At 38.6% G+C, this 11,166-nt stretch overlaps 2 protein-coding genes across 2 annotated transcripts; one reads left to right on the top strand and one right to left on the bottom strand.

The window, feature by feature from the left end:
- Nucleotides 1-7: 7 nt before the first annotated feature.
- LOC5516128 lies at nucleotides 8-2,561 on the bottom strand. The gene is made up of 4 exons (XM_032385930.2): nucleotides 2,409-2,561; nucleotides 2,289-2,319; nucleotides 1,123-1,195; nucleotides 8-492 (listed from the first exon to the last, which is right to left on the bottom strand). The coding sequence occupies exons 1-4, from the start codon at nucleotides 2,429-2,431 to the stop codon at nucleotides 332-334; spliced, it is 288 nt and encodes a 95-aa protein (XP_032241821.2). The 5' UTR covers nucleotides 2,432-2,561; the 3' UTR covers nucleotides 8-331.
- A 147-nt stretch (nucleotides 2,562-2,708) lies between these two features.
- Nucleotides 2,709-10,216, top strand: LOC5516162 (protein phosphatase 1 regulatory subunit 16A). Its single transcript, XM_001636166.3, has 10 exons — nucleotides 2,709-2,870; nucleotides 4,044-4,122; nucleotides 4,498-4,551; nucleotides 4,687-4,757; nucleotides 5,201-5,259; nucleotides 6,634-6,686; nucleotides 7,658-7,716; nucleotides 8,408-8,473; nucleotides 9,588-9,666; nucleotides 9,874-10,216. Exons 1-10 carry the CDS (start codon nucleotides 2,757-2,759, stop codon nucleotides 9,966-9,968), a joined length of 729 nt encoding a protein of 242 aa, XP_001636216.2. The 5' UTR covers nucleotides 2,709-2,756; the 3' UTR covers nucleotides 9,969-10,216.
- Nucleotides 10,217-11,166: the final 950 nt, after the last annotated feature.

The raw sequence follows: 11,166 nt of genomic DNA, 5'->3' as shown, positions 1-11,166 counted from the left end.
TCTCAAGTCAAGTAAACACTTTTATTTTTTTAAAGCCAGAACAACCCTTTTCTGAAAGAAAAACTTTCTTGTTTTATACGGCAGCCCTAAATAAGAATAAGTTGCTTTTTCTTGCTGCTATTTTGCCTCTAAAAACCTGAGTGTGTGCTAGTTTGCCACCCAAAAAGGCACATGATCTCTTAGGGCAAGGCCCCTATTAAGTATTACACAGCAAATCTCCATAATCACCTACATTATTACCCAGGTAAATGTTCATTTGACCTCCACTGTCCATCACCATGCCCTATTGGTAACAGCAGTTTCTTGACCTTGCTCGAGAAAAGGTGATTGACTAGTTATAAGGTCCCCTTCCACCACTGGCTTTTCCTTCAATTTCTCTCTGAATGTTCTCCATAAATCTCTTTGAAAAAGACACAAGCCTCCCTGTGGTACTGGCCCTGCCCTCTTCTTGTGTCTTGCTAGCTTCTGAGAGCTTTTCAAGAGACTTATTTCCTAAACAAAAACATAATTGATATTACTGGAGTGCATGCTGCAATGAGCTATCTCTAGAATGTCCCTAGGACAAAATTTGTCTGCAAGTTGGCTGAAAGGTCGAATCAGATCAGTTCAGCACCTCTTATACTGAGTTTTCATGAGTGTTTAAATAGCACATTTCATATTTCCCAGCCGGTGCTTACAGACTACTTCACAAACTTTGTAGTTATTATAATTCAACATGATAATGATAAGGGACCCCAAAAATGCAGTTTATTTCAAGAATATTACATTACAACAATATAACTAATTCGAAAAATCACGCCTTTACCAAAAAAAATATATATTAAAAAAGAATAAAGTCTAGAATAAAATTCAGTGCATTTTCCTATAAATCCTTTTGCAAAGCCAGGTCTTAGCCATAGCAAATATGTATGAAGTATTCCCAAACACTCTCAAGTCAGTGTGATAATGGTCTATGACAAGGTGAAGACTTTGCAGGACCTGATGCAATTAAATGCACAAAACTCCTGCAAATCAGACCTTTAAATGTCAGGTCCAGGGTTGTGGATTTGTGGGTTATCCACACCTTTTCCAGCCCCTTTTTAGAGTCTGGATTGAGCAGTGCTTTTCCTGCAATTATCTTACCCCAGGATGTTGCTCTTAAATAAGAGTAGTGTGTTAGCTGTGCAAAACGCCGGATCACAGAGGTGTTTGCCAGCTAAATAAAAAAGATATTTAAACAATGAGGATTTTGATTAATAAGCTAAGACATTTCATGCTTCTAATTTCATCTAAACAGAAAATCCATAGCCTATACATGCTTTTCAATAATGCTGCAGATTATATAAGGATAAAGTTCTTGCTCAAATAAGTGCAGTTGAGCTTATTTGATTTCCCACGTCCCAGGCGAGGTGCTTATTCAGGGGAGAATCAGTTCTATTACAGGTAGCCCAAAGCTCTTTATTTGTCCCTATTGATATTTACGGTTAACATAGGGCAAAAACAAAATTAGTGAAAAATAAAAAAACAACTTGTTGAAAAGACGTGTGTAGTCTAGTGTCGTGTTTATGTTTACTTTTTGCATGTTCTCTGGCCGTATTAAAGCACCTTTTTCAAGATTCAAAATTCATGATTTGAACTCTTACCAGAATGAAGTGAAAGGTAGGCAAGTAATTTTGTACATACCTCACATTCTGTCCTTAAAAAACACACTTCCTCCCGCTTTATCGTGCTCAAATCATGACAACAGCCTCACAAAAAGTTGGAGTCCAACCAGTCCAAACCTCAGCGCCACACAATTTTCCATTGCTGAGGAATCTGGCAGAATATTTGTCTTTTTGTTGCCAGAATATGATTACCAAAAACACTTGCCTGTCTTTCACTTCGTTCTGGTAAGATTGTGGTTTTATCTCTGGATAAAAATGTGCCTTTTAACAATGTACACAAAAAGTAAAATCCTCCCAGAACCATAACAAGCCTTCAATGAAAACATGCTAAGGAAGGTACAGTAGTACTGTTAGTTATCGTTATACACTAGTCATCTGGAACCTCAAACCCCCGTGGTCCCAGGGAAGAGTGGAATGGTTCCCTTATTTCAGACAGATTCTGGTTTAAAAGTGCTCCAAACCCCTCGTTAACCCCACACTTCCGGGGGATCAAAGATTAGGGGGTTTCAAATGAGAAAGTCATTAGTTCCCTTCTAACATATAGTCCTGCTAACCATAGAAGTCTATTCAGTGCAACACGTTTAGGTGAGACGCTTAATCAGGGGAGGCGCTTATCCAAGCTATAGGTCTACGGGACTGGCTTACCCTTTCCACTAAATGCTGATCATTCAAAAATCTGTAAAGTTAAAACAGTGAATCAATTGAATCAGTAATTAACTAACCTTAAATACACGTATTCTGTAGGGGATATAGAGTTTCACTTACCTTAGTAGCATACGGAGGTTCATTTTCTTAATCAGATTTCAGAATATTAGAAGAAAAACAAGGAAGAGTCGAAATTTAGTTACATCATTTACGCCATGATAGAAAACTTGTGAGCCGAGAAGATCTTGTATCAGCGGTTGTACAAACCCACAGATAGCCCACCACCTCTTGTGATATTTATAAAACAATTACTCAGTAACAATAAATATACAGATTAATCTGATTTCTTCGATTTTTCTTCTTTTTAAATAATCACAATTTTGCTATCGTAAAGTTTAAGTGCTTAATTTCTATTTCTTGATTTAATGTATTCGCTCCAGGCCCTGGCGGAGTTTCCAAGATTTCAAAATGGCGGCAAGTTTTGACAACGAACAAACGAGTCGAAGGTTACAAGGCAACTTGCGAGAGCTAAGCACCGACCGGCCTGTTCTCTCAACCCTCTCACAGAAAGGAGACGATAATGTTAGTATTATTCCTTTTATCCAGATTTTTTGTGAACGTAGCCCGTTTTGAATTTGTGTTTTGTTTTTATCAAAACAAACAACTAACTTTTTGACAGCCAGTGATTTTGAAAGTCTTGTCTCCTCTCGTGGTACCATCAGTGACTAGACTTATATTATAAGCTAAAGCCTGGATCAAACGGAGATGAGAGTTAAACTAAGCTAAACGCCTTACATGGCCTTACTAGATGAAAGCTTCTGTTTTTTGTCAAATCTCTTGAAACTTTCAACAGAAGTGTTTTAGACATAAATGACACAACTGATGATGTCATCTGACCCCTCCCATGGTCACATGACCTAGAACAGAAAAATGTGTTGGGGAAGCTACTGTTCAAATCTAACATCATATCTTTTTGCAGAAATTTTATAGCAATACTATTTTCTAAAACTCCAGGCATCCGATTTGCGAAATTTTGATACCGTGAGAAATTGACAATTTTTATGTTCTTCGAAAACCACATATTTGGTAATAACTTTTTTGTTCTTCAAAAATAAAAAATACCATGCACTAAATTGTTAGGAATGGTAATGTCAATGGTTTGAGTGAACAAAATTCATAATTGTTGTTAAATTTTAAAAATTAACATGTTTTTCTTGCGCAGAAATGGCCAGCATCTTGTTTTTTCGCCATCTATTTTTATTCTCTAAAAACATATAAAAATTGAATTTTCTTCTACAAAATATTGAAACTGGAGTTTAAAAAAAAGACTCAACCAGGGATTGAACTTGGAGCGCTTGCTTGTGTGTCAAAGGTGCTAACCAATGGGCCACGGGATCAAGTTGGAGGACGCTCATCGATTTTAGTCTATTTAATGAATTGAGCGCTTTTCCCTTTCTTAGCAACAGTGTTTCGTAGCAACAAGATAGTACCATAGGCTCTTACATGGCAATCCTTCAATAAGATATAACCCATTTTTGGGAAGCAAAGGGGTGGAGGGGAGAGGGGTTAAATGCACACTCTGCACATTGATATGCACCTGCTTACATACGAATGAAAACTCCATGGAGAAGTCTGTCCTGTACTAATAGATTAAATGGTGCAGTTGCATGCTAAATGCATTTTGATTATGGCTTGTGATGGTTTGTTTGTGCTAAACAAATACTAAACTTCTACATTTTTATGATTTCTGAACAGCTGGTGAAGCAGTTTTTAACAGAGAATGTTCAAATTGAGGGAGGGGCTAATGAGAAGTTGCAAAGTCAATTATACATTGGTGAGTTTCATCAACTACCATAAATATGCAGTACAGCCAAGAGCATATTAAAATGATAACAAAAACATTCTCCTCTTAGTGTTGCAAAATTTTGATTACTTGGCACATCAACTAATCAAACTCCCTCACAGTACCTTACTGTATGTAGGCAGGGAGTGCAGCCCATGATTTGTCACTCTAAAGATTCATATTGTAGTACTAACAGGAATCTTGAGTAAGACAGATTCACTACGTCTTTTTTGTTATATTGTTTTTTAGAATTATTGCAAATAATTTGATTTTTACCCAAGGTGTTGTTTTGAAGTATGTATTATCATCCTATAAAGCAACTACCAGCTACTACTAACTAGAGTATTTTTTCAATATTTATTTTAGCATGCTTTTGGGGTTTTGTTGATGTTGTGAAAAGTCTCCTGGATGGGGGTGCAGGTACTATAACCTCTACATTGTTGAACTTTAATTTTTTTATTAGTTAGTGCAGAAAAATAAGAGAACAGCTTGATATATCAGAGTTTCATTAATGGAATGTTTTTGACATTACAGTAACGTTTAATTGTCTTTAAGATGTCAATGCACAAAATAAAAACTCAGGCTGGACTCCCTTACATGCCGCCTCTTTCCAAGAACATGGGAAGGTAACTACTTCACAGATAAAGGAAATGCACACCTTCAAGTTTGATGCTTGTCAATGCTAATGACCGCATGCTTTTGGTTTAGAATCTGTACTACCTAACAGGCCATCCACTCTAAATTCTTAGCAGTCCCATCCTTGATGAAACTTCCAATCTAGACTCATTGCTATTACAAGTTGGAAATATTTGTACATTTTTTTATATCAGCTGATACCAACTACTCTTATCAACCCCCTTAATGAAATCCTGGCTCCTTTTCTGTTACTGTCTTAAAAGACATTCTAAGGCCAGTGAACATCCTAAGTGACAAACATAGGACACATTGATTGAGCATGCCCCTGTTGCACCTATTCACTTGTGGTCATATACTAAAGTTAAAAGCTGAATATCCTTGTTAAATAAGTCATGGATTTGTTTATTTTTTTCTTTATTTTTCTTTTCTTTAGATAATTATGTTGCTTTTAGAGAAGGGTGCGAACCCAGAGGTTTCTGATGCTGAAGGGAGGTCAGTATCAGCAGGTTATAGCCACAGACTAATATGTGTAATCTTTTAAGGTTAAAAGGTTATCTGGAAACTGGAAAATTGAGTTTACTGTATGGTGAAATGCAGATTTTACCATATTGCAAAATGACACATACTGTATTTTTTTTTTATCAAATGCATATCAGAAGCAATCCGAACCCAGGTGATAAGCCCCCTTGAAAATTTATCATGCTTCTTGGGAAAAGGAAACATGTCGATGTTTAGAACGACACGACATGACGCGCCGTGACATGAACCGATTGAACATAGACGTCGTATGTATTGTTCCCTGATCGTGCGTCGTCTGTGCCGTAATAACATAGAGCTTCGATAACTCTGTCAGTCCTGAGAAAATACAGTGTACAGAAAAAGAGCTCATTTAAAACGAAAGTCGAAAACAATAAAACTTAACTTTGCCGAAATTTCGGATGCTGAAATTTTGGATGGCGCAAACTGCCGAAAAAACTAAAGCCGAATTTTGGGCGAAGATACCCGAAATTTCGGATTAGATAGAACAATAGACAAATTTTCGGTGTAATTTGTCAGTCTTCGGTTGCATTACTTTCTGTCAGTACTGTACCTAAAGCAAGGCACTAAGGGGTATCACTAGGAAAAATTTTACATCCTAAGGGATATCACTAAGACAAAATTTTACATCCTAAGGGATATCACTAAGACAAAATTTTACATCCTAAGGGGCACTAAGACAAATTTTACATCCTAAGGGGTATCACTAAGAAAATTTTTACATCCTAAGGGATATCACTAAGACAAATTTTACACCCTAAGGGATATCACTAAGACAAATTTTACATCCTAAGGGGTATCACTAACACAAAATTTTACATCCTAAGGGGCACTAAGACAAATTTTACATCCTAAGGGGTATCACTAAGAAAATTTTTACATCCTAAGGGATATCACTAAGACAAATTTTACATCCTAAGGGATATCACTAAGACAAAATTTTACATCCTAAGGGGTATCACTTAACACAAATTTTACCTTCTAAGGCATATTACTAAGACAAAATTTTACATCCTAAGGGGTTAGAATGGGAAATTCAATCAGTTTTGATCATTCAGGGGGAAATTCAATTAGTCTGAATCCATTCTTCTATAAAAATGCATCCATCATGGGATTATTATCATTACAAAGTATAAAGCTATGCATTTCAAATAAAGACATGACTAAACTGACCAAGTGATATATATAAATAGTACATACAGTTATACCCATATTCCAGAAATAGCACCAGAAGCGTAATTAAAAAAGAAACAGGTACTGTATCTGATCTTATTTCAAGCTTTACTTCATCCCTCTATCTTGTGAACGTTTCTTTCTATTTTCATTCAGGACTCCTAAGGACTTTGCTTCAGCATCTGATAAGACATGGTCTCACTTTGCAGGTAACAAGGACTGATTTACACACTTGCTTTGCAGTCAACAGAGTGTTTACAAAATCAAAACACTTATTGTAGGGGATACAAATAACCCCTTAAAATGTTTGTTTTGCTTTATTTGGCCTGTTCAAGGGTCTCCATCCCAACCACTTGAGATAAAGGATGTATGTATTGTATGCAAAATATCTCAATTGTTTCTATTAATTTCGGCAGATCTACCCCTTTAGTCTAGTTCTTGATATGTGCCTGTTAGACCCAAATCCAAAATCTCCACACCCCTTTTTTCTCTACCTGCATTTGCTCTCACTTTCCTCTCTACTTGCATTTCCTCTCACTTTCCTCTCTACTTGCATTTCCTCTCACTTTCCTCTCTACTTGCATTTCCTCTCACTTTCCTCTCTACTTGCATTTCCTCTCACTTTCCTCTCTACTTGCATTTCCTCTCACTTTCCTCTCTACTTGCATTTCCTCTCACTTTCCTCTCTACTTGCATTTCCTCTCACTTTCCTCTCTACCTGCATTTCTACTCACTTTCCTCTCTACCTGCATTTCCTCTCACTTTCCTCTCTACTTGCATTTCCTCTCACTTTCCTCTCTACTTGCATTTCCTCTCACTTTCCTCTCTACTTGCATTTCCTCTCACTTTCCTCTCTACTTGCATTTCCTCTTACTTTCCTCTCTACTTGCATTTCCTCTCACTTTCCTCTCTACCTGCATTTCCTCTCACTTTCCTCTCTACCTGCATTTCCTCTCACTTTCCTCTCTACTTGCATTTCCTCTCACTTTCCTCTCTACCTGCATTTCCTCTCACTTTCCTCTCTACTTGCATTTCCTCTCACTTTCCTCTCTACTTGCATTTCCTCTCACTTTCCTCTCTACCTGCATTTCCTCTCACTTTCCTCTCTACTTGCATTTCCTCTCACTTTCCTCTCTACTTGCATTTCCTCTCACTTTCCTCTCTACTTGCATTTTTATAGCTCGTGGCTGTAGAAGAACAACAAAGCAAGATCTTATTGACAAGGGTATTATTAGAAAGGTAAAATGTAATTACCACATCCGTGCAGTCATTGGGGTGGCCTTAGGGGTCATGTGATCCCAGGGCTTTGGGGTGGTCTTAGGGGCCATGTGATCTCAGGGCTTTGGGGTGGTCTTAGGGGCCATGTGATCCCAGGGCTTTAGGGTGGTCTTAGGGGTCATGTGATCCCAGGGCTTTGGGGTGGTCTTAGGGGCCATGTGATCCCAGGGCTTTAGGGTGGTCTTAGGGGCCATGTGATCCCAGGGCTTTGGGGTGGTCGTAGGGGCCATGTGATCCCAGGGCTTTGGGGTGGTCTTAGGGGTCATGTGATCCCAGGGCTTTGGGGTGGTCTTAGGGGCCATGTGATCCCAGGGCTTTGGAGTAATACTAGGGTTGAATATAATCCCAGGGCATTGGGGTGGTCTTAGGGGTCATGTGATCCAGGGCTTTGGAGTAATACCAGGGGCTGTGGTGGATACTGGCTGCCTCCCCTATGTACCTAAAGAGAATGCCCAAGACCTCCTCTAAAATGAATACATAATTCAGTATGTGCTGCTTGCAAACAAGCACCTAGGACTGAACAAATTTAATAAGTAAAGTGGTGATTATTACAGTGAGCATACCTGATAATATGCTCTATTTCAGATGAATTAAGGGATGGCTCTTTATGGCTAATCACATGGAAAATAAATCTAATGATCTTTTGTTTCAGCTGACTCCAGAAGAAAAATGTCCCTCTGCAGGAGTAAGCAACAGGCCTGGTTCAGGCTCTAAACTAGTAAGTATAACAAAGGAGTAAGCAACAGGCCTGGTTCAGACTCTTAACTAGTAATATAACAAAGGAGTGAGCAACAGGCCTGGTTCATACTCTAAACTAGTAAGTATAACAAAGGAGTAAGCAACAGGCCTGGTTCATACTCTAAACTAGTAAGTATAACAAAGGAGTAAGCAACAGGCCTGGTTCATACTCTAAACTAGTAAGTATAACAAAGGAGTAAGCAACAGGCCTGGTTCATACTCTAAACTAGTAAGTATAACAAAAGTGTTAGCAACAGGCCTGGTTCATACTCTAAACTAGTAAGTATAACAAAAGTGTTAGCAACAGGCCTGGTTCATACTCTAAACTAGTAAGTATAACAAAGGAGTAATCAACAGGTCTGATTCAGACTCTAAACTAGTAAGTATAACAAAGAAGTAATCAACAGGCCTGGTTCATACTCTAAACTAGTAAGTATAACAAAGAAGTAATCAACAGGCCTGGTTCATACTCTAAACTAGTAAGTATAACAAAGAAGTAATCAACAGGCCTGGTTCATACTCTAAACTAGTAAGTATAACAAAGGAGTAAGCAACAGGCCTGGTTCATACTCTAAACTAGTAAGTATAACAAAGGAGTAAGCAACAGACCTGGTTCATACTCTAAACTACTAAGTATAACAAAGGAGTAAGCAACAGGCCTGGTTCATACTCTAAACTAGTAAGTATAACAAAGGAGTAAGTAACAGGCCTGGTTCAGGCTCGATACTAGTAAGTATAACAAAGGAGTAAGCAACAGGCCTGGTTCACACACTAAACTGGTGAGTGCTTTCAAACAATTCCATTATCAAAATCGTCATGCCATTATCAAAAGCTTGAAAACATTTTTTTACTCGCTGTTTCTCAAGTGTCTGTAAATTGGTCATGTACCAAACACAAAAATAGAGCTCTTCTAATAAATCCTTCTTTCGAGTTGTGCCTTTTTGAGTTAACTAGTCGCAAATAAGGATCTCTGTGGCATAGAGTATTTAGTTGCTTGGGGTTCAAGTACACCCCCCGTTCACAAGTAACGTGATGGTTGGGGCTTTGAAAAACTATAGTTTTACTAATTTGCGTCACACTGTGTCGCCCTCTAGGCGGCATATTCAAGACCTGGCTCAGCATACGTCGTCAAGAGAGACATCGCGGATGCTCATGGAGACTCAGTGTTGCAAGGTAAAATAACACCCGGGACCCTCTTCTTAATTTGACTGCAGTCTCGTCCAAACGGTGCAAGTCGTTTTAGGAAAACACATCTTTACTATTTGGCTCGGTAATGCTGTGGTGTTTTATCCTATGCTGGATGATTTTGCGAAGTAGTTCACTAACGTTTCCTTTGCCTTGTTGTCGACCGAAACAAACTGCGTGGATCTTATTTTCCAGGCCCCACTGACGTCCTCTCATCGACGGAACCATCTGCAAAAACTGCGAGGCCAGGATCAGGAAATCAGCCCAATTTTTTAGTATGGAGATCGTGAGCGTTATCAACTCGTTTGAAAAATTCATTTCTTCATACGCCTTAGCCATGTAGTTGGTGTGAACCTTCCTGTGTGAACACTGATTTATACTAACAAGTACAGAAGTAGAAGGTGGCAACTGATCCCCGTGTGAAAACGCATTTATTCTGACGTCTTCAGGTAGAGGTACCATTTTTATCAAGGACATCGGGACTTTCTTTTTATAATAGGTTTCTCTGTTTGTAAATAAACCTTATTTTGATAGTGTTGATACTTCGGTCGTAGTCACGTTACTGGGTTTGTATAGGGGCTAGTCACGAGATTTGGTGTGTTGGATAGATTTGTTTATTTAACCTTTAGCAGCGTGAGAGCTGAATTACAGGCTAAGCGCAATGAGTACTTACTTAGTTAAACAAGACAAATATTTTACAATGACAAATTCAGAGAAAACGTTGAGTATTGCATTTCTTAAAGCCATGTGTTAGTTCGCTGTTTCAAATCTTCTGCTATCTGCTACATGATATAGCGGATTTTTGAAATTCAAGAATTCCATGAAAGCTTCGCATGCAAGATGCCTACGGGGCTCTAAGCTCGGGAGGCCAAACAGCCGTAGAGCATCTTGATATTGGCTACCGGGCAGAATGATCTTGAGAGCTCTCCTCTGGATCTTTTCTAGAGCTTCATTGAAGTAACAAGGAATATTTGAAAATAAGCTGAAGCATATTCAATGACGGATCGAATTAATGAGCAGTAAACAGTTACCATATCTTCTACGGGTACACCACATTTCTTTAGCGTTCTTAATGCATATAAACGACGGTTGGCTTTCTTGATAACATGGTCGCAGTGGACCCCCATGACAGGTCCTCAGAAATGTAAACACTAAGTAGCTAAAAGGACTTGAGACGTTCAATGGGGACACCACTGGTGCAGTGGGGGGATATGTATAACTATTGTAATCAAGAGAGTCAATCGACATCGACTTACACTTGACCGGCTTTAAATCCATGTTGTTACTGAAAGTAAATCCTGTGAATGTCGTTCACCATATTTTTCATGTAAGATGGCGAGTTCCTTCGGATTATCTCCAGGATTGTCAAATCATCTACATATGTGTTCACCATGATGGAAAAGAGAACACATCCTGATTTCGTACCCTGTGGAGTTCCTCCATTAAGGAAACGAACAACCGATGAAGGTGATGGCTGCTAGTCACGTG

The sequence above is a fragment of the Nematostella vectensis genome, chromosome 2 (assembly GCF_932526225.1).
Source record: "Nematostella vectensis chromosome 2, jaNemVect1.1, whole genome shotgun sequence".
NCBI classification, from domain to species: Eukaryota; Metazoa; Cnidaria; class Anthozoa; order Actiniaria; family Edwardsiidae; genus Nematostella; species Nematostella vectensis.
The sequence above is the reverse complement of the archived record's forward strand: the minus strand, read 5'-3'. Positions and strand labels throughout refer to the sequence as shown.

Excerpts from the sequence above, each read along its gene's own strand:
- LOC5516162 (XM_001636166.3), top strand. The coding sequence starts at position 2,757 with ATGGCGGCAAGTTTTGACAACGAACAAACGAGTCGAAGGTTACAAGGC. Across the intron at positions 2,871-4,043 it reads CACAGAAAGGAGACGATAAT|CTGGTGAAGCAGTTTTTAAC; the intron begins GTTAGTATTATT and ends ATTTCTGAACAG. Across the intron at positions 9,667-9,873 it reads TGGAGACTCAGTGTTGCAAG|GCCCCACTGACGTCCTCTCA; the intron begins GTAAAATAACAC and ends CTTATTTTCCAG.
- LOC5516128 (XM_032385930.2), bottom strand. The coding sequence starts at position 2,431 with ATGAACCTCCGTATGCTACTAAG. Across the intron at positions 2,320-2,408 it reads AACCTCCGTATGCTACTAAG|ATTTTTGAATGATCAGCATT; the intron begins GTAAGTGAAACT and ends TTAACTTTACAG. Across the intron at positions 493-1,122 it reads TTTAAGAGCAACATCCTGGG|GAAATAAGTCTCTTGAAAAG; the intron begins GTAAGATAATTG and ends GTTTTTGTTTAG.